Source organism: Zalophus californianus, chromosome 16 (genome assembly GCF_009762305.2).
Source record: "Zalophus californianus isolate mZalCal1 chromosome 16, mZalCal1.pri.v2, whole genome shotgun sequence".
NCBI classification, from domain to species: domain Eukaryota; kingdom Metazoa; phylum Chordata; class Mammalia; order Carnivora; family Otariidae; genus Zalophus; species Zalophus californianus.
In genome coordinates this window covers 55,867,464-55,893,420 of record NC_045610.1, presented here as the reverse complement: position 1 = coordinate 55,893,420, position 25,957 = coordinate 55,867,464, and the positions used below count along the sequence as shown (strand labels likewise).

Below are 25,957 nucleotides of genomic sequence, written 5' to 3'. Positions count from 1 at the left end.
CTAAAAGGGCATTTGGTTTCTGGTCCTCACTTCCTTCCCTGTACCTTTCAGTCACCCACAGCCCACAGAGAGACCCACCACCCCAGCCTCCATCCATCAATATCCCTTCTTCAAGGAGACGAAGGTCAGAGCCGCGCCCTCAGCCCAAGGATGAGGATGAGGTCAGAGCATTGCCCGGCTGGAGCAGATGCTAAATAATTCATGGGTCTGCTGTGAAGCGGGGGCTGCAGCTTCCGGGAGGGTGTAGAAGGCACACAGCAGACAGGAAACAAAATCTGGTTACTTGCACCTGAGTCTGATCTCTGCAAACCCCATGGGGCTGGAGAAAGTGCCTCGTTTGGTAACAAAGGGTTGGAGGGCATGACCCCAGGCAAGTGACTTCACCTGTTTCTTGCTGCCTCTAGCTCTTATGCGAGGTGTGATCAAGTGCAGGAAACCAGTGTGTAAACCAGAATAGTGGATGTGGCCCTTGGCAGGTCCTCAGGGGAGGTATTGATCATCCCCCTGGCCCCGTCTGTCTTCCCACGAGCCCAGGATGTCACTCAGTGGTGCGCCTCCAGCACGCCAGGCCGCAGCAGAACTATGATAGGGCTCGTCCCCCTCTCTTGCCCCATCCCTACATTCCCAGACCTTGGGGGGACAGGGGGGAGAGGCACAGGCACAAATCTTGGCTGTTTTTGGAGGCTTGGTTTCCTCCCTTAGAATAAATCCCCAACCGAGAAAAAGTTAGTTGGAATCAAACAGCCTTTGTTGGTCTATAAGGGAAGAGACTAGGTTAAAAATATGCATTAAATCCCAGAAAAAATCTCAGTGAACACATGGGGATTCTGTGACAGGAATTCCTCAGTAACAGAGGACAAGGTCCTTTAATTCTGAGCAGTTAGGGTCCAAACTACTCTGCTTCGAGCTGAACCAGCTTGACAGAGTGGGTGTGAAATTTACCAAGGTATTGGTCTGACGTTACCTGCAATAGGTTCTGGCCTCTTCTAGTTTTTTCCATCCCAGGCTCATTTGTGATGCGGCTGGACCACTTGGGGTAAGGCACCTCTCTCCTAAAAACACACCTGTCTTCTGTCTTCTCCACTTGGCCAAGGCCTGGAGGGAGCAGGGCCACTGGGTGTCCCTGAGCCAGGGTGGCCTGCAGCTTTCAGGAGCCCATCCTTCCCAAGCCAACACCCAGATCCCCAAAGAACTCAGACGAACAAACCCACATTCACTGCAGGCTGCTCTTCATGGCCGCCTGGCAAGGCCAGGACTCACATGAGACTATCACTTCAAAAAGCAAGACAGTGCCTTTATTCACTGTAAGGGATCTTGGGGCCACTAACCTAGATCAAGAAAAGTCTGAGGTGCAGAGAGCTCCCTCGTCCCTCCATCAGAGAGAAGTAATACTCTGTTTGTGGAGCTAAGCAACCCAGCACATGATCAGTCAATGGTGGCAATGGGGGGTAGGGGGCTGTCACAGGCAGCTGTCTGGCCCTACTCTCTCTGTGGGGCCTGAGAAATATTCCAGTAACAAAGGCACAGGTTGCTGGGGGCAGGAGGGTGGTGCTGGAGAGCTGTGGGCTGACCACAGGGTGAGGTCGGGCCCTGCTCTTGTTCTCTCCCCCCACCCTGGGCACCCGGAGGTGACTCTGCGCTGAGCACAGAGCTCCAGGGGCACGCCTGGGGAAGCCCCCTTGGGGCAGCCAGCTCTGCCTGGTACCCGAGCGCAGGACAAAACCAGGAGATGATGCTACAGAGATCTCATTCCCGTGAGTCTGGAGCTGTGCACATCTCCGCCCTTGCTACCACCATCATCGGGTCCTAAAGGATGCCCCCCACTTCCCTGGGTGGCCGTCAGGACCCTCTGGAGCATGTCGTGGGAGAGAAGAGTGCCAGCACGTTTGCGGTGCCCAAGGTGAGGCAGAAATCTGTACACCTGCCCAGCAGGACATGGCACGAGTCCCAGTTCTGTGAGCAGCTGAGACCCCAGCCCATGTGATCCAAGACTCTCAGCTGGCCCCTGAGGATGCAGCCCCAACCCCACCTTGTGTCTTGATGGGCCCCAGTTCATTGCAGGTGGGGAAGGCATGGGGCCATGGCATAAGGGGGCACGTGAGGGAAGCACCAAAGGGGCTAAGATCCAGCACCCACAGGCCACGAAGGGGAGCAGCGTCTGCCCAGGCCTCGGGCCAAGCTCTGTCCCAGCTCAGGGGCCTTCCGCGGTCCAGGTGGTAGCAGGAAGCCCTGATGAGAAAGCCCACTTCCACCAGGGCTTGGCTCCAAACACGTAGGCGCAGGCAGGACAAGCTGATGCTGGACACCAAGACAGCCAGGAAGGCCCGTGGTGTGAAGACAGGGCATCTGAGGATGGCCATCTGGAGAACCACAGCATGGGACACATGGGCTGTGACTAGGGGAAGGGCGTCGACGGGGGATGGAGGCAGGCTGGGCAGTTCTGTAGATCCTTGTGGCCTCAGTCACGTGGGACGCAGGAGAGGCAAAGGGAATGGCCCCAGGGCCCCAGCCACGCACCTCAGGGCTTCACAGGCCCCCACTCAGTCCCCTGCTTCTGGCTGGTGGCCTCCGGTCCCTCCCAGCTCCAATGACAAGGGCGGGAAAGGTGCTGGGCCCTGCCCAGCCCAGACAGAGTTATGAGGACATCAGGATGGACGTGTGGCTCAGGGAAGAGGGCTTCTACCATCTCGTTTTATTTTGCGGGGACTGAGCCTAAAGTAACCAGAAAGAACAAGAGTCAAAGGGGACCCTACCGCTCAGGGGCCCAAGCTCTGGCTTCTACTAAAAACAGTGTCTGAGTCCCAGCGGGGCTGGTGCAATCTGACATAGAAGGGAAACTCTGGGAGAAGTTTGTTTTTCTTCCGGCAACCTTTCTCTCCCTTCCAACAGAGACTTTTTTTTTCCTCCCCCCACTACGACCAGTGTCAGAAAATAGCTTCTGACTCGTTGGGTAGAAACATTCCCAAGCTCGGGAGGGGCGGGCTTGGCAGCCCCTTTGCAAAGCCCGGAGCCAGTGTCCAAGGGTCACGGCACTGCTGCTCATCCAAGCCCAGGCCACTGGCTCGGCCCCAGGGTGGGCCTCGAAGACAGAGCTCAACAAAACCTGACTGGTGGGGCCACCTCTAGAGGCTGTTGTGGCCTCGGTGGGTCAGTCTGCTTACCTCTGTCAGGGGCCGGGAGAGGGACAGCCCCCACCTTTTGCCTCTAAGGCCATGTCTGACCCTAAAATGGCACGATTCTGGGATTCTGACTCGGGAAAGAGGACAGAATGCTGCGCTGTCCACCTTTCTTGGCAGCCACGAGGTTTAAAAGGAGCTGATATGGGAAGGCTTTGTTTACCATAAAGGACTGAGCCAGTGGACACGTTAATAACTGTCCAGGAATGAAACCAACCGGAACCGGCCCACCCTTTCCCACCTTTGGAAACCCACTTTGTAAATAAGTGCCAATGTTCTCCAAGCTGTCCGCTTCCACCCATGCTCGGCACAGCACCATCTAACAGCACAGGCCGGTGACTCTCCACCACGTCTCTTGGAGCACTTGAATGGCCATCCCCGCTAAGAGGGTCTGAAGTTGGTCCGCCTTCCCTTACACACACCCTCTGCAGAGCTGCCCTATGGTGGGCCTGCCCTCCCAACTCTGGCCTTGCGCATGGCTGTGGGCGGGGGGGGGGGGGGGGGGGGGGGGGAGGGATGGGAAGGGGTCCCGGAGGAAAAGCTGCCTGATCTCAGATAAGCCCAGATGCTGGACTAGACCCTGGACAGGCGCTGGGCCCGGAAGTTCATTCTGACTGCCCGCGACACGACACGGTACACAGGCTCCGCTGAAGACTCCTTCCCTGTGGGCAGGTGTCAGCTACTTAATTGCACGGAAGGAAAAATCAGCAGCAACGTTCCTGTGAACCGGATTCGGAAGGAGAAAGAGGAACCACCCCCAGCCCACGGAGGAGGAGGCTCATCAGTGACCAAGAGCCTGGGGTCAGAAACGACATTCCCAGAGGAAGGGCTCGTAAAGCAAAAACGTGTTTATTAGGCACCCTTGCTCCTCACAGAGGAGCAAGACCCAGGACAGACGCGCCTGAGAAATCTCTCGAGGTTGCAGGAATCTCTCTTAAGACTCCAGAAAATGTTGGCACTGACCGGCCACCACCCCAAGAAGAACACTATCTGGCTGGAGCACGAAGCTCCACAAACACTGAGGCGCGAGTAGGAGCCCCTGGGACACCCACACAGACATTGGCAGACAGGGATGGCCTTCCTGGCTCCAAGGCACAGTTGCCCTGAGCCACGGAGGGGGCAGGGGCAGTAGGAGAGCCAGGGGCTCCTCACCCAGGCCATGTCCCAAGGGCCTTTCCGAAATCTGCCTGCCTCCTCCTGACCGCCGACTCAATCCCACACGTAGGGGTTTCTAAAGACCTGGGAGTTCTTGCTGTCTCTCGGCGGTGTGGTGGCCCGGTGGCTCTGGGCCGCATACATGTCTTCAGCCCTCAGGGTGGAGTTGGCACTGCCCATCACCTGGCTGTTGGCGGTGGCTCGTGGGAGGATGACGTCGTAAGCTCCTTCGGACTGGAAGGAAGGACAGGAGGTCTCACAGCCAGGTTCCGCCAGGGCGGATGCACAAACACTCTGCTTCCTGCAGGGCTGTGCCTGCCAGCAGCCCCCCCCGCCCCAAGCCCCCCCAGCAGGGCCTCAGCGGCTGCCTGGAATAGGTAACTCCACCTCTGGAAACGGAGGGGCTGGCCTCTGACCTCGAGCCCCTTCCCTCACCCTGCAGAGCGCCAGGCCTCTAGGCATGAGAAGGGGGCTCTGGTCACCTCGGATGGCCCCAGGGCATCCCTGTTTTCAGAAGGATCCTCTTCTCAAGCCTCCCCCCTCCTGCTCCTAACTCCTGGGGGGGAATCCTGGGGCCCTAGGCAGAGTGAACCACACTGAGTTGCTACTACGTGCCTGTAATGGTCCCAGGCTCCCTTCTCCCCAGACCCTTCCCCGAGCCCTCAAATGGCAATAGGACACCCAGTGGCAATCAGAGCGGCAGGTCTGTGTGGCTGAGGACAGCCGGCAGGCCTTGGGCATGCCCACACTTCCTATCTTGAAGCCTGGGCGGGTTAATCAGATGTGGAGACTTAAAACCCAAATTCTCTGCCTGGACCCTGGCTAGAGCTGCAGTGCCCTGCTCCTGTGTGGGGTAGAGATGGCTGTGGGGTGGGGAAGGTCCAAAGGCCCCCATCCCAGCTCCTGGCCTGAAGGCAAGCTGAACTCCTGGCCCCACCTGCCTTATCCCTAACCCCAGGGCCCCAAGCCACCCACCACCTTCAGTCGAATCAGACCCGGGTGGTCCTCCCGCTGGTTTGCAATCCCCAGCTTGCAGGCCCCTGGAAGCTCCTGGAACATCTAGGCGGGTGGGGCTCAAACCCTGGGTGTGCCTCAGAATCACCTGGGCAGTTGGTTCAGCCACAGCCACACCTAGTCAGGCTCTACCCAGTGGTGGCCTGGTCAATGTTTAACTGGGGCGGGGCGGCAGGGAGCCACCATCTGCAGTCACCACTCATCTCCGTGGGTGGGTACTCCCAACCCGGCAGATTCCAAGTTATCACGATGATGCCACTGAAGAGATGCTAACCATCAGCCCTTCCCACCCCTGGCCCCACACAACTTCTATTTTCTGCAAGTTCCCTAGTGATGGTAAGGCTGGGGGGTCTGGGGACCATGTTTTGAGAATCACCGGGTCAGATAAAATATCCTTGTTCACCCAGATCCTCGGGCCCCTGGGGCAGCAGGACTGAATGTGGCCAGGCAAATGAGGGGTGGCCAGGGTGAGACAGCTGCTGGAGGAAGGACCCTGGGGAGGGGGGGGTTCCACAGTCTGAGTGGCTGGGACCAGCAGACTCTGCTGCTGTCCTCCAGAGACTCCTTGCCCCTCCCCTGCGCCTGGCAGCAGGTTCAGCTTAGGGAGAGGGAAGGGGCTGGAGCCCCTTCATATCTAAATCAGAAGTTTCTGATATTTACTGCACCGTGCCCCGGGGGCTCGTGGCACAGAGGGGGATGAGAACAGCACCCGGCTGACCTCCCTGGCTTCCTGTTCCCAGCATCCTGCCAAGGCAGGTCACTGACATCTCCCCACAGCGACTGCCAGCCCAGGGGGAGGAACATATACGGAGGGAGAATCTAACCCAACAGTCTTCCTGTTCCCACCGCCCACTGGCTAATGGAGCATCTGGTTTCCAGAACCCAGGGGAGGTATGAGGTTGAGAGCTGCAGCCTGCTTGTGGGGGGAGGGGAGCCAAGGCCCTCTTGGGACAGCTGTGGTTGAGGAGTAAATACACACCCAGACCTACTTTTTGGTCCTCTGTGCCTTTACGGGGGCACCAAAGATTGCCACCTCCCTACCTGGCTGAGACCTTCCTTTGTCCCTCCCTAAGCTCCTTTAGGGTAAAGCTGGACTCTCCCATCAGCTCAAAGAGGACCTGTTCTGCATTCTCCGCAGCCCGGGGCCCCAGTCCTGTGTGATGCCCCATGACACAGGGCGGGTCCCACTGCAGTGCAGCTGAAGGCAGTAGAGACATCAACTCCAGGAAAAGAGCATTAGGAGCCGAGGGGCTCTGTTCCCTGAGGCTGATGCACCAGACAGAGAAGCCTGCCTTCTCCCTACCACCTCCACCCCAGCCTGTACCGGCCACAGGGCCTCTGCACCAGCCGGCTCAGGCTGAGCTCCACGGCCCCCAGTGGGGTCACAGAGACCCGGGGACCCCACTCACCGGGCCTTTGTGCATCAGGGCCATCTCGGTGGGCTGGTACACACTGGTCAGCAGCTGCCCGTTGTACCCACTATATGGTGACACCGGTCTCTTAGCTGTAAAGAAACATAGAGCCGTTTGGAGGCTGCGTTCTCAGGCAGGGCTCCCCAGGGGGCTCGGGCAAGGAAGAGGGGGCTCACCTGCCCTGGGATAGCATCTAACCCAGGGAGGAAGCCTGGCCAGGGGTGGCCCACTTGGGGGGCAGGGTTGCAGGCGTGGGGGCCCCTCCAGAGTCCAACATGCCTTTGTCAGGAGTCAAGAAGAGCATGATGCTGCCTGCTTTCTGCTCGGGCTTTCCTGCAGTGCGAGGACCCCTCCCCCACCTTTAGCCAAGAAAAATGCTCCTGTCAGCAACCTTCATATCCCCGTGCGCCCTCCGGGGCCAGAGGCCAAGAGGGGCACATGGGCCTTCGGCGGCCTTCCAAGACAGCCAGGCTCCAGCTCTGGCCTCTACCACTGCAGACCACAGCTGCAAGGCGCTAGGGTAAGCAGAGCAAACACCCCACAGCCTGAGACTCCCAGTTGCCCAGGGGCACAGCTGATCCTCCAGGACCCCACAACCCAGAGCCCCACCAGGAGGACTGAATGTACATTCCTCCTGTCCTGTGGCACCCTGGCAAGATTCCGGTACTGTTTTCAGCTCCAAGAATACCTCCCCGTGCCTTCAGGTGTGTTGGTGTCCCGATCTGTTCTACCCTGCTGGGGTTCCCAGGGTGTCCGAGGAAAGCTGACGACCAACACCTGGGGCCCGAGGGCAGGCTGTGCCGTGAGGGCAGGTGGAAGGATGTCTGTCTCCTGCAGGCTGCTGGACTGCAGCTCCGAGGGACCACAACTATACAGGGCTGGCTTCCTAAGTGCTGGGCCCACTCGATTGATTTTTCCATTTAGAGAAAAAAAAAAAAAAGAAAAGAAAAAAACCCTCACAGCCCCAGGAATGTTTGCCTTGCGAGGACAAAGGATGAGTAGTACTACGTGGGCCTCATGGCCAGACACAGGGCGGGAGCAGACGTGGGTGCACAAGCCCCACCCCCACTCAACTGGTCCCACTCTGTTATGTGGACCCCGTGGGCAGATCACAGATCAGGTGCCAGACAGGACAAAGGTCACTCCTTTCCCCAAAACAGAGATGATGGGGGGGTCCCCAGTTTGTAGAGAGGAGGCAGGGAGTTCTGCTTCTGGAACTTCCCATCGCTGACTCAGCCCTCTGGCAGGGACCCCAGAGCTGGTGACCGACAGTCAAGCAGCTGAAGTCTTAAGCCCCCAAACATCCTGCTCAGCCCAGTCCGCGGCTGGGGTCAGGGGTCTGTCCTGGGCTTTCTGCTCTCCAGTTCCCAGTCACATCGGATAAAGGGGCTGTAGGCAGCTGACTAAGGACAGTACGCCACAGGACACATCAGGAAATGCATGCACACCGAGCACATAGTAGGTGCTCAATGAATGCTAGGGGTCCTTACTTACAGTTAACAAATGCCAGAGAAATACTCTTCCCTTTGGAAGCCAGGAGCTCAACTGGCCAAGTGTCCCAGAGAAGCATCTCCCCTCACGCCGCCCCCCCAGCCCACCTGCTTCTCAAGCTGCTTCCAAAGGGGAGGAGGGGAGCTTGGCACAGGCTGCAGAAGCTTCACCCATTTCTGCCTCTTCCACTTCCAGACACCCTCAGCCTGACCCCTCCGAGGCTGTACGGCTGGCCGGTGTCCCTAGTGCTGGGCTCCAACAGGAAAGCCCCATCCCATTAACAACGAGCCGGGACAGGAGCCTGGGGACAAGCCAGCTGGAGAGTGGGTGCTGCTGAGATCAGGATGTGGCACAGTGCTTTTATTAAAAAGAACGAAATCAGGACACCTGGGTGGCTCAGTTGGTTAAGCATCCAACTAACTTTTGATTTGGGCTCAGGTCATGATCTCAGGGTCGTGAGATGGAGCCCTGTGTGGGGCTCTGCACTCAGCAGGGAGGTCTGCTTCTCTCTCTCTCCCTCTCTTTCTGCCCCTCCCCTAGCTTGCACATGTGCTCTGGCGCACTCTCTCTAAAATACAGAAATAAATCTTAAAAAAAAAAAAAAAAGAACAAAATCTTAACTGAGAAGACTTTTAAAGGAAACTAAGACTATGAATACGTACACAATGGAGAAACAAGTCCGGGAAGGGTGGTTGTAATCACAGTAAAAGGATGGGAATACACACAGCTAACAGCTAATACTTGTAATTTCTAAGTGCTGGGCACGTGCATTAACTTAATCTTCACAAGAACCCTATTTAACAGGAACCATTATCATCCCCATTTTACAGATGAGGAAACGGAGGCACGTGGAGGTAAAATACCAGTCAGAGGTGGCCCAGAATAGGAAAGAACAGGGTAGAACTGGGAGGAGCCAGCTGGGGGGAATTTTATCTGTGGTCTTTGAAATTTTACAATGAAAATATATTCATGAACTACAGGAGTACTAGAAACAAAACAAAACAAAAACTTAAAAATGGAATTTAGGGGCTTGAAGGCAGAACACCAGTGATCATTCGAGAACCTTCCATCTCCCTCAGGAGACCAGCACCCCCCCCCCATCCTGCCGTCCAGGATGCAGAATGACAGACGGGGGACGCGGGGAGGGTATCCCTCCGCCTACCTGAGGCTGGTTCGTCCATGGAAAACGCCTTGTTCTCCACAAACATGCTCTGGCCCTTCTGCTCTTTCAGGATGGTCTCGTAGCCGACGCCGCGGGTGGGGTACATGTCCCCCTGGTAGCTCTGCTCTGGGCTGGCCTTGGTCACCTGGGAGACCTCCGGGATGACGTAGAAGAGGACAAAGGCCCAGGCGTTGGCAGCGAGGGCGATGGCCAGCGTGGGGTCATCCCAGGTGGGGCTGTTGCGCTGTTTGTTGCCGTACGTGTACATGACAATCCACACCACCCATATGGCAATGGAGGTGGCCGTGGTGAGCAGCACGAAGACCCCGTGCTTCCGCCAGCGCTTGAAGCGGCCACACAGGGCAGGCCAGGCCCCCGTGAAGGCACACAGCAGCAGAAGCATGACGTAGATGAGCGCCATGACGAAGTCCATGTTGGCAATGGCGCAGGGGGAGGCCGTGGCCCAGGCGGCACTGTCATTGCCCAGAGGGCCACCCTCGCCGCCGCCGCGGACCAGCGTGATGATCAGCCACTCGGTGTTGATGATCACCTCCACGAGGGTCAGCAGCAGCGCCACTGTGAAGATCAGCCAGCCCCGCGGCCCGTGGTTCTTCCGCGCCAGAAAGTTGAGGGCAAAGACATGCGCCACCAGGCAGGAGAAGCAGATGGCGAACAGGACTCCAAAGAGGAAGCGCCGAGAGGCACAGGTGGAGAAGTCAGGCTTCACCACGCAGGCAAAGACGAGGCAGAAGAGGCCCAGCGTCCCCAGCAGGAAGAAGACCTGGGTCCCCAGGAGGCTCCGCTTCTTGGTGTCCTGCACAAAGGGGAGGCTGGCCACAAGGATGATGGTGAGGACAAAAGCAGTGACAACTCCCGCCCCAGCCACTGCCTCCAAAATGATGCCCCAGGCCCCGGAACGGTCACACAGGTTGTAGTACAGGGGGTTGAGGTCCGGGCTGCAGCCAGGTGGCACGTGGTTCTGGGCCTGGGCGCCTGCGATTAGGAAGACAGGCAGCCCCAGGCACGTCAGCAAGGCTTTGGGGATGGCCATGCTGGCTCCCAGGCCAGGCTCCGGCTGGGTCCCTAGAGACAGAGAGGGAGAAGGCAAAATCAGTCCTTCAAGGCCAGGCTCTGACACCCAAGTCGCTTGCTTGCCCCCGTCCTGAACCGGGGCAGACAGTGCGAGCTGATCACGAGACCGTCCCCACGGGCTTCGGATTCCTTCTTGACACAGCACTCCTGGGAGGCATATCAACTGACCAGAGAGGCAAATGCGATGAAGCCCATTTGTCATCTCTGGTCCTACTCACGGAAAAGGAGGAATCTGTCACTGAAATTTTCAGGTTTCCCCCTCCCCTATCATAACCAGCATCTGAACCTTCCCTGAGCTCTTGAGGTTTGGGTTGAGGGTGATAGGGTTTGAGAGCAAGTCAAAACCAAGCCACTCCACACTTTCTCCCTGCCCTAACACTCTCAGAGTTCAAGAAGCCTTGACACTGTGCCCTTCAACTCTGCCCCTGTGATGCCCACATCCATGGCCAACCTGCCACACACTCATTCACACAGCAGGTACTTCACAAGCACCCGAAAAGCATGACCTGCAGCCACAGCAAACGAAGAGACAGTTCTCTGGGATTCCTCCCTACCACCTCCCTTTTCTGCCCTTCATTTGCCCACTTTTCACACCAGCTCTCCTCTTCAGAATCCAAACTTCTTTGTCTAGCTCGGTTGCTGAAGCGAAGGATAAAATAATTTCCTAGCTAGGGAGTTAATGACTTCATGCAAAAATCCTCCTGTGAGGCATTAACATTTTTATTTTTTTATTTTTTTTAAAGATTTTATTTATTTATTTGAGAGAGAATGAGAGATAGAGAGCACGAGAGGGAAGAGGGTCAGAGGGAGAAGCAGACTCCCCGCCGAGCAGGGAGCCCGACGCGGGACTCGATCCCGGGACTCCAGGATCATGACCTGAGCCGAAGGCAGTCGCCCAACCAACTGAGCCACCCAGGCGCCCGAGGCATTAACATTTTTAAAAGCAAGAGTGGGGAAGGGCACTACAACGCCCAAAGGAACTCATCTGTCATGGAAGACGTTAAGGCACTGTAGCCAGAAGGCAAAAAAGGGATCTTTCGTTCACACCAGGAAGGTACCCTATTACTCTACGTACTCCTCATTTGACCAGTCCCGATGACGGCGGCTCTACCAAGGCCTGTAGATGAGCAGCGAAGAAAACGGAACCCCTGCTCTCAACACCAGCTGGACTGTCCTTGTGTGGTGTAGAGATAAAGAAGGTGGCAGGTTAAGAGAAATTAAATATCCAATCAGTGAAAGACTTTAAATTTACTTGGAGAACAGAGAATCTCGATGTTCGAAACAGCCAAGTTCAAAAGTACTGCAGAATACAGATATGCACATTAAATTACCCCTTACACTTCAAGTAACTAGTTATAACCCTGCTTCTTCCTCTCGCACTTCTTGGGTCCCCGGAACTCTCCGGAAAGACGGCAACCAAGCTTTCCAGGATGACCGTGACCACTAGTGGCTCTCAGGGGAATGGCACGTTCCACCTCTTCCCACCTCTTTTCTTCTTCCCTTGGGGGTAGCGATGCATAGTCTACCCCCTTAAGTTTTCACCATTCCTAGTTACCTAATTTCTAACAGGCGAACAAAAGTACTAAATCTCAGTCAATGGAAACTGTCTCTCTGTAATTGATAAGCGGAAGAGTACGTGCTATCGGATCAAGGAAAACAAAACCCATAAATTAAGTGAAACCCACATAATAAAGATCGTCAATTTTCAAAGTCCTTTAACGTATCCTACAGACCCAAAGTGCCCCTTGAAAATACTGCAGGTATCTCGACCTTCTCAGCTACTTCATTTTTTAAAATTTTTTTAAGATTTTGTTTATTTATTTGACAGCACAAGCAGGCAGAGTTGCGGGCAGAGGGAGAGGGAGAAGCAGGCCCCCCGTGGATCAGAGAGCCTGACGTGGGGCTCAATCCCAGGACCCTGGGATCATAACCTGAGCCGAGGGCAGAGGCCTAACCCACTGAGTCATCCAGGTGCCCTCAGGTACTTCATTTTTCAGTTAAGCTTGCTTTTCCTCCAAATACTACCTATCATTAACTCTTAATAAGCTAACATCTTGGGCGCCTGGGTGGCTCAGTCGTTAAGCGTCTGCCTTGGGCTCAGGTCATGATCCCAGGGTCCTGGGATCGAGTCCCACATCGGGCTCCCTGCTCGGCGGGAAGCCTGCTTCTCCCTCTCCCACTCTCCCTGCTTGTGTTCCCTCTCTCTGTTAAAAAATAAATAAATAAAATCTTAATAAGCTAACATCTTTGTTGTTTTCCTAAGTAACTGCAGGGTCAGAACTCAGTTTCTCTTGACTTCTAACGCAAAAGCACGTTTCCCCTGCATCGAGATTTAAATAAGCTTTCGTAGGGGACTTTGTGCAATCGTAAATCAATAAAGCATAAACTGTATTTACAAGTGCTGGAAAAGAAAAAAGAAGGGTGGAGGATTGATGGGTAAGGAGAAACAATGAACCACTCCAGGGAAGAGGTAATTTGCAAATTACACGCTATGGGTTCCTAAGCCTTCAACCCCATCTTGGGTGTTTGGGGCTCATAGCAAAGCAGCCAGAACTCCTGGTAAAGTTGGAGATGTGGAAGTGAGCCCTGAGAAAGGCCACCCTGAGTTAGCCCCCAGGTATCAGATTAGATACAGGCAATTATTCCCAATCAGAAAATATTTACTGTGCATTTTGGCGGCGGGGGTGGGGGGGTGGGGACGACAAAGCCAGTCGTTCTCAGAGCTCTGGGAAATACAAAGATGAACAAATACGGTCCCTGGCCTGACGGTTTGTTTTTTGTTTTTGTTTTTCTCCCTGACTTGATGGTTTTTAAAATCCAGTACGAGAGAGAAGGTAGGTCTGTGAGAAAATGGTAAGTGCCACACAACAGAATTTGCCTCTGGGGGAGGGAAAGGTGCTCCAAGAACACAGAGGAGGAAGCTCTTCCCACTGAGGGGTCAGAAAAGACAGAACGGAGAAGACCTTTCAACAGCATTTTATTCAGTATTTTATCACCTTCAAGTATGAACTGAGTTTGTAAGGGGAGACACAGACTAGAAATGCTACAGGGAAGGAGGTTGGGGTATCATTCTAAAGGCAATGGGGAGTCAACTGAAAGCTGTGTTTTGCACAAACACGGCATAACTAGGGTTGTGCTTTCAGATCTGAATCTGGCCAAAAGCACAGGCAATCGATTTACTGAGGACACATTCACCCGTTTAAAGATCGAGGCCAAAGGTAAAGCCATAATGGCCAGATCTGAGAGATCCTTTCCCGGATAAAATCTAAGGACTGACTGGACGTAGGGGGAAAGGATATCAAAGCCCACACTACAAGTTTAAATCTGGTAACAGCCATGTCATGGCAAAAACAAAACAAAACCAAGCCAGGTCCCATTTAGCTCCACAACCCTTCTGGTCACTTACTCTTCTTGAGCCATCTTGCTCTTAGAAGTACACGCCTTTACCCTGCCAGCATCCAGCAACCTCGCAGCTCTCTGGCCGCCCCACCAATGCGGGGAGAACTCCCAAGAAGGAAAGAGGAACCTACCTGTTCTTGCTGTTGCTCCTCCCCGCCCAGGTACCTGGCTGCTGGGCGGCTCTGAAACTTACCAGCCCCAGATGAAACAAACCATTCCCACCGGACACAATCCATTTCTCTGTTCCCCGGAAAAATGCAAGGGTGAGTATGGAGACAGGAATACACCTACTCAGTCCTAGGGCAGTGATCCGTGGAGGCCAGCAGATTTAAAGGAAGCTCAGCAGAGTTCTGCATTTGTCCTTTGACCTCCCCGAGTGCAGATTCAGCCAGGCAACCCATGCCACTTTTTACACGGCGGAGAAGGGGAAGAGCACGGCAAAGAGAGGGACCCAGCTCTGCCTAAGAGGCTCTCCCTCCCGCGGGTCCCTAAAGCCTGCACTTCCTGGCTGTCTTCTGAGCCTTGAGGGCTCTTCTGTGCATGAGTCTCCCCTACCAAGCTGGAAGGTGTGTGAGGGTAGTGAACAAGACGTATTATTAACTTAGCATCCCTGCAAACACCTCGTGCTGTGCCTTGAACAGAGTAGACATTTGAGCATGCACTTAAAAAAGACTTCGCTGAACAGACTCAGTGCCCCCTTCTCCCCTGCCTTCTTCAGTGTGGAGTCACATCTTCTGTTTCAGGGTTCTCAGTGGGACCAAGGAGGGGAGTGGGAGGGGGACCACCTCCCGCCCCATGAATTTCTCCAACACCAACACTGCAGCACAGCCCAGTCTCGGATTATTTCCTGGACAAAGGGGCCCTTTTGCTTCACCTCCCTGGAATCAGTCATACAGATATTTTTAATCACCTCTGAAATCGGCCTCTCCCCAGCTCAGCCACTCAGCACCCCAGCTCTGGTCTGAGTCAGCCCAATCCAGTTCCAGAATCCCCTTCCTCCCAGTTTCCCTCTCCAGGAGGAGCAGAGAGGCCTCAGCAGTGGGGTGGGTTCAGAGGCGAGCTGGCACTGACTGGCTTGATCAGAGGCGGTCAGGCCCTCTCATCTTTCCAGAACAACCCCCTCCTAACCTCCCACCATTCACACCAGAACCCAAGAACCCCCAGGGCATAGGAGACCACCCTGAAGAGGACACCATGGGCTTCACAGTGCCGCCCTGGTCTGCATCTCCCAGGCTCAAGGACAGAGTAAGATAGAGACACACAGCCTGTGGTTACATATAAGGGTGCCATGACCCCTGACAGCCCCCTCTCAAAGGCACCTAGGCTCACCCAGGGATACCACAGAGCATCCTCATTCCTCGACTGCCAGCACTCAGCAGCCTATCAGGAGAGATGGATGGACCCACCAACAGCCCTCCCACCCCCTCCCCTTCTCCCCCATCCCACCCCCCTGTCTGGAGTCCTGTACTTATGCCTTATCATTTTACTCCTGTCCAGGGGCTCTGGCGACTAAACCCACCAATAAGAGGGATCAGAGATCAGGTTGGGAAGGGAGGGGCTTCCGGGAACCTCAGCCTAGACCTCCGCATTACGTGGACATTTGGGCCAAAATTTCCTGAGCATTCTGAAACGTGGAAGTCTTCAACCCAAGGGTCTGCTCTGGAATGCCACTCTGGAATGCGCCCCACACCCCAACCCCCCCCACACACGTAATAAGACACAAGGTGGGGACCACCAAGTGCAAAAAAACCTATTTTGACACATTCTGGTTCCTGTGCTTTAGGATCAAGATCATGGAGCTTTTAAATGATTGGCTTTTCCAGGGTGTAAAACTGCGGGCTTCAGGATGGAGGGGCGCTACCCAACCCCTGCGGCTGCAAAGGGCCCTGGAAAAGCCCTGGGGGGTAGGAGGGATCTAGAAGCCAAGCTGCCAGAAGTAGCGGCTCTTTTATGGTCTGAATCCAAACTTCCTACAGGAAGATTCTGAGAATTTCCCTCCTCACCCCGGGGGTCTACACTGGCGCTCCCCAGGCCTTGGATGCAGAATGAGTAGGGACCCCAGCCTGTCTCACGCATTCCCTCTGGCCACAGAAACCTGCTCTCCCCATCCTCGGGCACCGGAGAGGAGGCTGGCCCACCAGTCGCTGCTAACCGCGGACTCACGCAGAGAGGCAGCGGGAGTGGAGGGGGCACCGACTGTGGAGTTCGGGACAGCGCCGGGCTTCCCCCACCCCCGGTCCCCAGCTTGCGCGGGTTTGTAAAGTTTCTGCGACCAAGCAGAGTTGGCGCGGCGTCCTCCGCGCTCCCCCTCCCCCGGTCCTCCACAGTCGGGCTTCTGCCCTCGCCCACGGCCCGCCGGCCCGACCCGGCTCTTCCGGGCGGCGGAGGGGAGGGCGGAGCGGGAAGGCAGCAGCCCTTACCTGGGACGCGCCGCCCGCCCCACTCGGCGCGGCGTTTGGGGCCACCTCCAGCTCCAAGCGGAGCGCGGGCGGGGTGAGAAGGGCTCGGCGGAGGGCGCGGAGCCAGGCGAAGCCCGGGCCTGGGATGGCGGGGCACGGGCGGGGGCTCGGGGCGCAGGGCCTGCCTCTCCCGGGAGCCTGGGCTGGGCTGGGCTGGCCGCTCTCGGTCCCTCCTTCTGGCGCTGGCCTCTCCCCGCACTCGGCTCCTTTCTCCGGGCGAGGGTGGGCCGGCGCCTGCATCACCGTGACATCACCTCCATTCAGGAGCTGATCGGGCGGCCGCAGCGCACCAGGTATGTGCAATCCGTTTGCACAGCAACAAAGCCCGCCAGACCCTCCCCCCCGCCGACTCACCTCCAGGCTCCGGCTAGGCGCACTTTCCGGCCGGGGAGGGAGCTCGGAGTTTCTGGCGGAGCTGGCCAGAGTGTTGCTGCTGTTTACTGCCACGCCCCCGCACGCGGGCGCGCGCACTCACGCGCACTCACGCGCACTCACTTTCACGATTCGGCTTTCCCTCCGGAAAGCGGTTTGGGGCAACCTCTCCTGCCCCGCATGTCCCAGCGCACACACACGAACACGCGCGGGGGCCACCTTGGTGCGTCTCACCGAGCCTTCGTCACCTTCGTCCTGGCTCTCCCGTGAGGGACACACGCCGGGCACAGTTCGCTGCTCTGGGCTAGAGCGAGGCGCACACTCAAGACACAAAGTCCGTCTTTGTCACGCCTTCTGCGCCCCCTCCCCTCCCCGAGCTTGCACACGTGGACACACCACACGCCGACTGTTTCGCCTCTAACACGCGCGGCCTTTCCCCAGCACCTGGGTCACCAAACATGCATGGGGGGGGGACACCGCGAGCGCCCCTACCGCCGTGGGCCGGGCCCGGAACCCCTCGGAACCGTGAGCAAACGTCGCCCTGGGCCGGACTCCCCTGCGCCCGGATTTCCTGCGACCGCCTCAGACACGGTCCGACTCTGAGCGCGCGCTCCCCTCCCCGCGTCCCCGTTCCCTGTTCCGACTTGTCCTAATTAGCCTTCACGGTCATGTTCCCCGGGGTACAGTGTTTAACCCGGCCCCCGCGGTCCCTGCGCTCTGGGACGCAACGGCCCTGACTCCGAGTCCAGCCCTCCCGCCGCCCGCGGACTTTTCCACGAGTTCGGGTATCCTCCGCCCCACTCCGCGTCCCACCCCCACTCCCTGCCCCGGGGTGGATCAGCCAGCTGCCACCCTTTCCCCTCCGGCCCCAGGATTCAGCAGAAAGGGAACCGCAGAACTGGGCTAGTGAATCCAGTCTGGGACCTCCCCGGCCCAGTAAACAACAGATTTTTTCCGGCCGCCTTCCCCTGGGGCTGGCGGGCTCCGCGGGAGGTGGGCTGAGCGGTCCGGGGGGCTCCCAGCGGGGCCTAGTTGGCCTGCACGGGAGGCCGGGAGGGGCCGCGGCGCACCGGGAAGGGAGATGTTGTTGGGCCTGGCCGGGGCCCAGGGGACGCGGAGGGAGGGCAGGGCGCCGGGTCTCCGGGGTGCTGGTTCTCGTGACGCCGAGTTGCCTGGGGGATCGCCAGCAGCGCGCGGTCGGAGCCAGCCGGCGGCGGGGCTGCAGGGGGGGCGTGTTTGCACAGCCCGGAGCGCGCGGGAGGCGGGGGGAGCGGCTGGTCCCGGGCTCGGGGGTGGGAAGGTTGGGGGGAGGGCGCGGGGAAAGGGGAGGGGTACCTCCGGGGCTGTTTGTGTGCCTCAATCTACGACAGGCAGAAGTCAAACTCAATGAATCACCAGGAGCTGCTGGAGCGATAAACCTCAGGCCTGCCCCTCCCCTCGCGCACCGGCTTTTCGCAGTCCAGGAGGGAACGTGTGCTTCGCGGCCGGGGTCGGCGGTGGGGCCCTGCGTTTTCTAGAACCTGCCTCCCTCCCTGTGTCTTGCTCTCGCTTGCAAGTCTGGGAAGTGCGGTGATCACTGAATTGTTTCCGTTCTTTTTAAATATTAAGATTAAGAGCGCGTTTCTGGTGCAAAGTTTTGTGCGTTACTCTCGGTCTCCCTCCCCTAACTCCACCCCGGTCCCACGTCTCCCGGACCCTCCTGTGAGGGTGTAGCAGGCAGGTGCCGGCGCTGGGAAGGCAAGCCCTAAGTGAGCGGGTAAGTCCCTCTGGCCTCTGACTGTAGCTTTCATTAACAAGGCAGGTATTGTCCATATCAGTTTGCTGGGAGGGTTGCTCCTTAGCATATGTGAAAAGCCAATTCTGAGAGCCGGGGATGGGTGTAGGGGAAGTGGGCCGGGGGCAGATGAGTTGTGGATCCAACCCATCTTCTCAGGTTGCTCTCAAGCTTCTGGAACTCCTTTAGGTACAGAGGACTCTCCCAAGAGGCAAGTTTTCCCCCATCAGTTCCTGCCCAGGCAGGGGTAAGGTTGGGGTATGGGGTGCCTGGCCACCCACTGGGAGTGGGCCAAGAGGCCTGCCAGCCCTGAGCAGTAGGCACCACTGGAAATGTAGGACAGCTTTCTGAGAAAGGTTTGCTGGGTCCCTTTTCACCCCGTCTCGTTCTGGAACAAGATCTGCCTTCAAAACAAAGCAAGGCCCTCGGGGCAGATGACCCAGCCCTTTGAGCCTCCAGGATCCCTGGTGCCTTCTGCTTTAGTCCCTGGGGCAGGGCCTGGCTGGCTGTGGGGTGGTGGGACTGGAGGTCCAGATCTTGAGAGCGCCACCCCACTCCAGCCCCCCTGAGTCCCACTGTGAGGGTGGGGGGTGCTTCTGGACACCAGCAGCCTTCCTTGGTTAGAAGGGATGTCATGTGAGAGGTGTGTTGTTTTCCAAAACTCCGGGTACAGCGTTGTCTGTGTCCCCAAATGCCATTCACCCAGTTTAATGACCCGTAGGCATATAAGCCTTTATGAACTCCCGTTTTAACCAGAAAATAACGGTTTGTGAAGTAAGCCCCTATGGATACTGCCCACCCACTGTGCAGAGAGATCCTGGATTAATGGGTTGTCGGGGAGTGTCTGGATCCCTCCCTCCCCTTATATTTGGTGCTTGAGTTCCTTTTGGGCCATGGAAACTCCTTTCATCCATCCCAGCCTTCCTTCTCTGAGCTGCTAGAGGCTTAGGGACTGACAAGGCCCCAGGGTCAGAAGCAGCTCTGTCACCTGCCATCTGTGATCTGGATGGGTCACTGCATCACCCTGGGCCCTACTTTCCTCTCCTGTACAATGGGCACGATAACCCCACCCTTCCATCTTGCTGTAACATCCAGATGACTCCGAGTCTAGAATGTTCCTCACACAAGCTGGCCCCTCACAGGTGCCCCAGGTGCCCAGCAGTCAGCCTCTCCTTTCCTGGTGCATCCCCTCTAATCTTAGTCCTGTCAAGTTAAAGTCCTGTCTTCTCTGACCTTTCAATTCTGTTTTACGGTTATCGGAATACCCTTATCATGCCATGCTCTGGGCCTTCGCCTCTGCTGTTTCTTTTTCCTCCAACATCCTCTCCCTCCCACCCCCCCCTTCTCTGACCAAAATTCTTGCAAAAATCACCTCTGCCTCAAAGGTCAGCCCCAGTGTCCCTCTGTGAAGTTTTCCTCACCTTCCCCAGAAAGAACCATGGGAGTTGCTTTACCTACAGCTTTTGATGCATTTGTTTATTTATCATTAGCCCAGTGTATCTTCATCAGGCCTGTCAATTGTTGTCTCCACAATTAGACTGTGCCCTTCTCAAGAGGGGGACATGTTTCACGCATCTTGTGGTCCCTGACATCTGGCACAGAGCCGGTCACTTGGGGGTAGCTCCATTGTCTTAAGGTCAGGACCGTAGTGGTAAGAGTGGGGATCCAGCCCCTGGAGAGTAGTCTGCCGCCGACCTTCCCCTCAAACCACTGCGCCGACCTTCCCCTCAAACCACGGGCCTCGAGCAAGCCGTATGCACCTGCCCTGCCCACCACACCTGCCCTGCCCACGGCACAAGGCCTTCCTGGGAAGCAGGCAAGCCCCATTGCCTTTTGGAGAAGTCCACTGCCCCTGAGCCAACAATGCCCTCCATTCAGAGTCCAGGTAGAGGAACTTGACCACCTGGCTTGGGGCACAGGGGGTGAGGAGGCTAGAGGTCAGTTTTGCTCTGTAGAGGGACTTCCTTTTGCATGGGGAGCAGGAGTACACATTGCAGCTTCAGCTGGTGGAATTGCTCTCAGGAGCCATTTCCTTCTCCGGGGAGGGGGAGGGCTGCCCCCTCACCCCCACCAGGGTTGAGTGCCCTTGGTCTTGTGGCCTGGCCCCAGTGAAGCGAGAACAGTCCCTCCCTGAGCTGAGGGTGGAGGCTCTTGGCTCCCTGACAGGTAGGTGCCTGGAATCCTGTACCAGGCGGCTGGGTGCCCCACAACTGGCTGGTAAACAGACTGTGCATTTGACTTCTCCTTGCTCCCAGGCTCCATATTAACTGGTTACTGCCCAGCCTATGGTGTCTGGCTAAGTCTCCTTTTCTCTTAGGTTTATAGGACTGACGCTTGCACTAGTCGGTACCCCCGTTTTTTTTTTTTTTAAGGACCCAGGTCCCAAGGTGGCACCTTAAGAAACAGGAAGCCAGGGGTCTGGGAGCGGGCAAGTTGAACAGCAATTCCCCACAACTGGTTACCCATGGATGATCCCTCTAGAAATGTACCCGGAAGTGGGCCTTGGGCAGAGCCTGCTGGAATGTCACCTGCTGCCAAGCCCATCCTCAGTGGCCACAAATCTGCTTCTCCTTATCCCCTCTCCCTGTCCATGGCTCAGTGGCCACTGACCACTTCCCTGTGGAGGAGAGAACTGGATTTTCTGAGCTGCCCAGGTCTGGAGAGTGTCCATCAACACACAGTGGATCTAGGAAGCAGGGTCAAAGCAGAGGGTCCAAGGAGTCAGGCCCCTCCCCCCATGAGCCCCTTCCAAAAATGAAAAACAAATGTGCACACAGTGCTGCATCTAGTTCCCCCTTACCTTCGGGGGAGGGAGGGTCTCACCCCCATCTGAGAACATTTCAGGGATGGGGTACCTTTTACCTCACTCCAGCGGCTACCTGGCCCCAAGCTGATTACCTCGCTTACAGTCTTCCACTCCTCAACACCTCCAGTCACCCTGCAAACTGCCGTCCATCAGGGGACATTCCCTGACTTCACCCCCTCGCTCTGCCGACAACTTGGCCGGCTCCCACTGCCTTGAAGTGAAAGACTAAGCTTGTTTGCTCAGCAGTCAAGACCTCTGCAACCTGCACTCAACCCCGGGCGCCAGCCTCAACCCCTCTTCTTCCCCACTCCAGCCTGAGAGGTCAGCTCCCAGTCTGGCCACTGGACTTGCCTTCCTGTGGCTTTACTCACACGCCCCGCCCAAGTCTCAGTCCGGAAAGCCCCCTCTGGATCTCTCTGCTCCAGTCCCCTTTTAAAGTCCTGTGCTTCTCCCAGAATTTTTGGCTGGTGACCCCACCCCTCAGTCCTCCTCCCACTCTCTCCTAGAGCTCCCCTTCTAAGGCGAATTTGCTAGCCTAGTACTACTCTGCATCATTAATTGTATCTTATGCATAAATATCTTGCCTTTCTAATTGCTGATATGCTTGGTGGGGATTGGATTCAGATTTCATGTCTGTCCTTCCTTGCAGCCCCTAGGATAGTGCTTTATACACACAATAAAATAAGGCAATAAATATCAGCAGAATAGCGGACGGACCGGCTGGGAGCTGAGTAAGGCTGCCTTCTTGAAGGGGAAGGGCAGGCTCAGGGTCTAGCCTTGGCCTTGCGGTGGTCATGAACCCCCTACTCAGATCCCTGGCTCCCTCTGGCTCCCAGAATTCCAGGCCAGGAAGTTCAGAGAAATGCTAGCTGGTCTGATAATGCAATCCTCATCACAGCTTGCCTCTGTGTAGCGCTGTATGATTTTCAAGTGTCTTTTATATATATTCGATCCTTATAACCATATGAGTTCAATAAAGCAGATACACTCTCCATTTTATAGATGTAAAAACTGAGGTTCATAAAGGCCAAGCAATGTGCCGTGGATTAAAACCCATTTGTTTGAACTCCACTGGACTTGCATTTCTCTGTGGGGTGCCCGCAAAGTGCTTTTTCTCATCTCTCCTATGGTTCTTAGCTTTTCCACCTTATTAATGTATGTGTCTTATGTCCCCAACCAGGGTGTGAGCTCTTTGAGGGAAAGATGTGTACCTGATCCGTCTTGGTTCCCTTGGTGCCCTGCCCATAGTAGGGCCTCAATCAATATTTGTGAGGGAGGAAATAGAGGAAGGATCTGGACAGGCCTGCACAGGAGAGACATTGGCAACAGAGCCCCTGGCGTCGAGCTGACTCTGTCCCTTCTCCTGACAGTCCCTTCACCCTCTGAAGCCAGCCTCCCGCCAGTGCTGTGCTAGACAGTTGCCCGGCCTACGGCAGGGCCACCTGTCTCCCTCTCTAACCCCTTCTTCCTTCTCCAGCCCTGTTCTCTGGGTGGCCGCTGGCCCCTACGGTCACTCCCGTCCCCTCCGCACACACTGCAGCCCGCCCTGCCTTCGGGCCCGCTCACCAGCCCCGCCAGCCACCAACACAATTCTCTCAACAGCATTCAAAAGACCGAGTCGCTGCCCCCACCCGCTTGCCTGGGATCAGAGGGCACCCTGACTCTTGAACTCAGCCAGGACCCCGAGGTGATGGAGAAAGCCAGGGTGCCACAGGACAGCCAGACTCACGGCACTCACCAGAGACGGCGCTCCAGCGGGGCAGGCCCAGCCAGCTGGCTTCTGGGTGGTGTCCAGTCCCAGCTGATCCCCCCCGCTCAGCTTGGGGCTCCCTTGCCGGAAGGCCAGCTGCCGTGCAGCCCGACGCTGCCGGGAACCTAGCCGCGCTATTCTGGGACTGTGCTGGAGCTCCGGGCTGCCTGGCAGCAGCTGAAATTTCAGCCCCTTTGGTTTCCAACGCTGTTCTTCTCCTCCCCTCTGATGGTAAGGCAGAGTTCAGGCATTACGCAAAGTTCAGAACCACGGATGGTGCATTTGAGGGTCTTAATAGCAGCTGTGGTTATGCTAAAGTGGGACCTGGCCATAAACCACGTACACTTGAGCCTGCTGATGCAAAGGCCTGTGTTCTCGCTGCCAGTCGGCCAGACCAGAGCCGTGCTTCTTTACTTTTACTATCTGGCCCCATACCCACCCTGTAGCATTAACCCGCTCTCAGGCTTAATGGCACAGTCCCTCCCAGATAAAGCCAGTGGTGGAATTCCTCTGAGACCTTGTTTTCTTCCTTCTTCTTCTTCCTTTTTTTTTTTTTTAATTGAGACTGTATGACTTAATTCTGCAATGTAAGCAATAAAGTATGAAGACTGAGTTTGGGTGACAGAAGATTAGAGTCATAATCAAACCCAGTGACGACAAAGTTAAGCCCCCATTGATTAACCTATTTCTCGATAGCCTGTATAGAAGGCCCTGGAGATGATGCAGCTGGCTTTATTATCCTCATGTGGGAGCTGGAGGCCTGGATGGGAAGAGAGCCCACCCAAGGTCACAAGGTGATGGACATAAGGCTTAGGGGTGGCATTTGACCTCCTGTCATGAAACTGTACTTTTAGAACTAGAAGGAGCAGCAGAGTTGTCCAGAGAGCACAGAACTTGCTCGTCTGTGAAACAGGGTAATAATCCCCGTCCCCTGTGATTGCTGTGAAGATTATGCCAAACCACAGATCCGAGAGCCCTTGGCCAGAATGCCCGTGATTTGGGACCTTCTGCCCCTAGGCTCATCTCCATGGCCCGGTCTGTGTAGGGAGAGAGCATCTCACAGAAACAGTGTTGAGGCTGGTTCTTAGGCTTTCTCCAACCGCAGTGTACGGCTTCAGAACCAGTTGCATTGTTCGTATAAAAAGCAGATTTCGGGACGCCTGGGTGGCTCAGTGGTGGAGCCACCAACTCTGGATTTTGGCCCAGGTCATGATCTCAGGGTCGTGAGATGTGAGATTGAGGGCTCCCTGCTCCAGGTGAGTCTGCATGGGATGCTCTCTCTCCCTCTCCATCTCCCTTTACTCCTCCCTCGCATGCATACTCCCCCACCCATAAATAAATAAATAAATAAATAAATAAATAAATAAATAAATAAATAAATAAATAAAATCTTTAAAAAATAAAAAGCAGATTTCCGGGGTCCCATTCTGGATATGGAACCCAATCTCTAGCCAAGAAGCCTAAGAGCCTGTTCTACAAGGTGCACGCCCCCCAAGTGTGATTAGTGATGCACACTGACCTTAAGAACCAGGGAGGCAAGGTTAAACCAAGAATTGTTCCAGTCAGCTATGAGGAAAGGAAGGGGAAATGCAGGCACAATACAAAAGGCATGCAGGCTCCGTGAAGGATCAGGTTCCCTGCTTCTCCGGAATGAGGGACTTGGGAATGTGAGTGCAAGGGTGGCGCCAGGGTTAGGGAAGCACAGAGCGGATCCCCAGCGGAAGTGGTTCCAGGAAACGAGAGCCTTGCAGTTTTCTCTATTCCTCCCCACACCTACCCTCGGGGCCCCTCCTGTGTTAAAGGCATGATTAAGGGTCAGGAAGTTGCTATGAGGCTTTTCCTCCTTTGTCTTGCCCTCCTGCTCCTTCCCCTAATATTTTCCAGCTCTGTCTGAAGTCATCCTAATGAGGGAACGGTTCCTCAGAGCTCAAGGCTCACTCAGACTCTCTTTTAACAAGTGCTCTAGATGATGGTGATGCTGATAAAGTGTAAGAGCCACCAAAATACAAATCTACCTTGAAGACTTCACTGGAGGGTAAAGTGATGGGCAGGACTGGGGGCTGAGGGGCTGTTGCTGATGAGGGTGTGTGGTCACAGAGCAGTCTGGTTAGATGGACACACTCTTGGGAACGGGGTCTTGTTGGGGAGACAAGCAGTGAGAGTGCAGGGTGTGGCATCCCCAGTGGGGGCAGCACTGCAGTGATAAGCACTGGCCGGACCCTTGTCTGTTGGAAGGTGAGGATCCCGAAGGCGGGAAGGGGGCAGAACTCAAAACAAAAATGTGAGCCAGTCCCAACGACAAGCCCTCATACACATTTTTCTGGAGCTGACCCCTTGTAGGTTTCCTCTTCCTGGAGGTCAGAGGCAGCCATCATTCAATTATTTTCTGCTGATGTCTGGTCTTCCCTTTTCATAACCAACCTCATCTTTCTAGAAATGGTAAGACTCCAGAGAAAAAGCAAATCAGCTGAAGTGACATGGGAGCCTTGGCTGTTGGTGTGGGGGATTTGGGGTCATGGTGAAGTAGGAGAGGGAAGACGATTTTCCCTCTACCCTTCTAGGTTCTCTGCTGGGAACCCTTTAACAAAAGACACGTTAACAAGAGGAAAACAAACAAGTTTTCGGAGAGAATGTGTATACAGGGGAAATGAGTAACTTCAAGAGGTGACTTAGAATTCAGTCCTGAATACTATCTTCAGCTAAAGACAAAAGAAAGAAAGGCGTGGGGGAAGGCCAGTAATGGAGAGGTGACCAGGAAAAGTAAGGCAAATAAGAGTAAGGTTTGTTACGCAGACTGACGTGGGTGCCTCTGGGTTAGTAAGATTCTCAGGATTTAGAGCCTTGTCCTTCTCTTCCTGGTACAGAGAGGGAGACACCCTTACAAAAGGGAGATCT

The 25,957-nt window shown here is 55.8% G+C and overlaps 1 protein-coding gene across 8 annotated transcripts; it reads right to left on the bottom strand.

Moving 5' to 3' along the window:
* Nucleotides 1-825: 825 nt before the first annotated feature.
* Nucleotides 826-23,075, bottom strand: GPRC5C (G protein-coupled receptor class C group 5 member C). 8 transcript variants are annotated; one of them, XM_027567671.2, is made up of 5 exons: nt 23,051-23,075; nt 9,411-10,493; nt 6,755-6,849; nt 4,416-4,565; nt 826-2,712 (listed from the first exon to the last, which is right to left on the bottom strand). In XM_027567671.2, the coding sequence occupies exons 2-5, from the start codon at nt 10,459-10,461 to the stop codon at nt 2,680-2,682; spliced, it is 1,329 nt and encodes a 442-aa protein (XP_027423472.1). In that variant the 5' UTR covers nt 10,462-10,493; nt 23,051-23,075; the 3' UTR covers nt 826-2,679. The 8 variants fall into 8 exon arrangements, with proteins under 8 accessions (XP_027423472.1, XP_027423469.1, XP_027423468.1 ...); XM_027567668.2 differs by lacking the exon at nt 23,051-23,075 and adding an exon at nt 17,803-17,926; XM_027567667.2 differs by lacking the exon at nt 23,051-23,075 and adding an exon at nt 16,715-17,766.
* Nucleotides 23,076-25,957: the final 2,882 nt, after the last annotated feature.

Excerpts from the sequence above, each read along its gene's own strand:
- GPRC5C (XM_027567664.2), bottom strand. The coding sequence starts at position 14,137 with ATGGATTGTGTCCGGTGGGAATGGTTTGTTTCATCTGGGGCTG. Across the intron at positions 4,566-6,754 it reads CCCTGATGCACAAAGGCCCG|TCCGAAGGAGCTTACGACGT; the intron begins GTGAGTGGGGTC and ends CCTTCCTTCCAG. Across the intron at positions 2,713-4,415 it reads GAGACAGCAAGAACTCCCAG|GCTCAGTCCCCGCAAAATAA; the intron begins GTCTTTAGAAAC and ends TGGTTACTTTAG.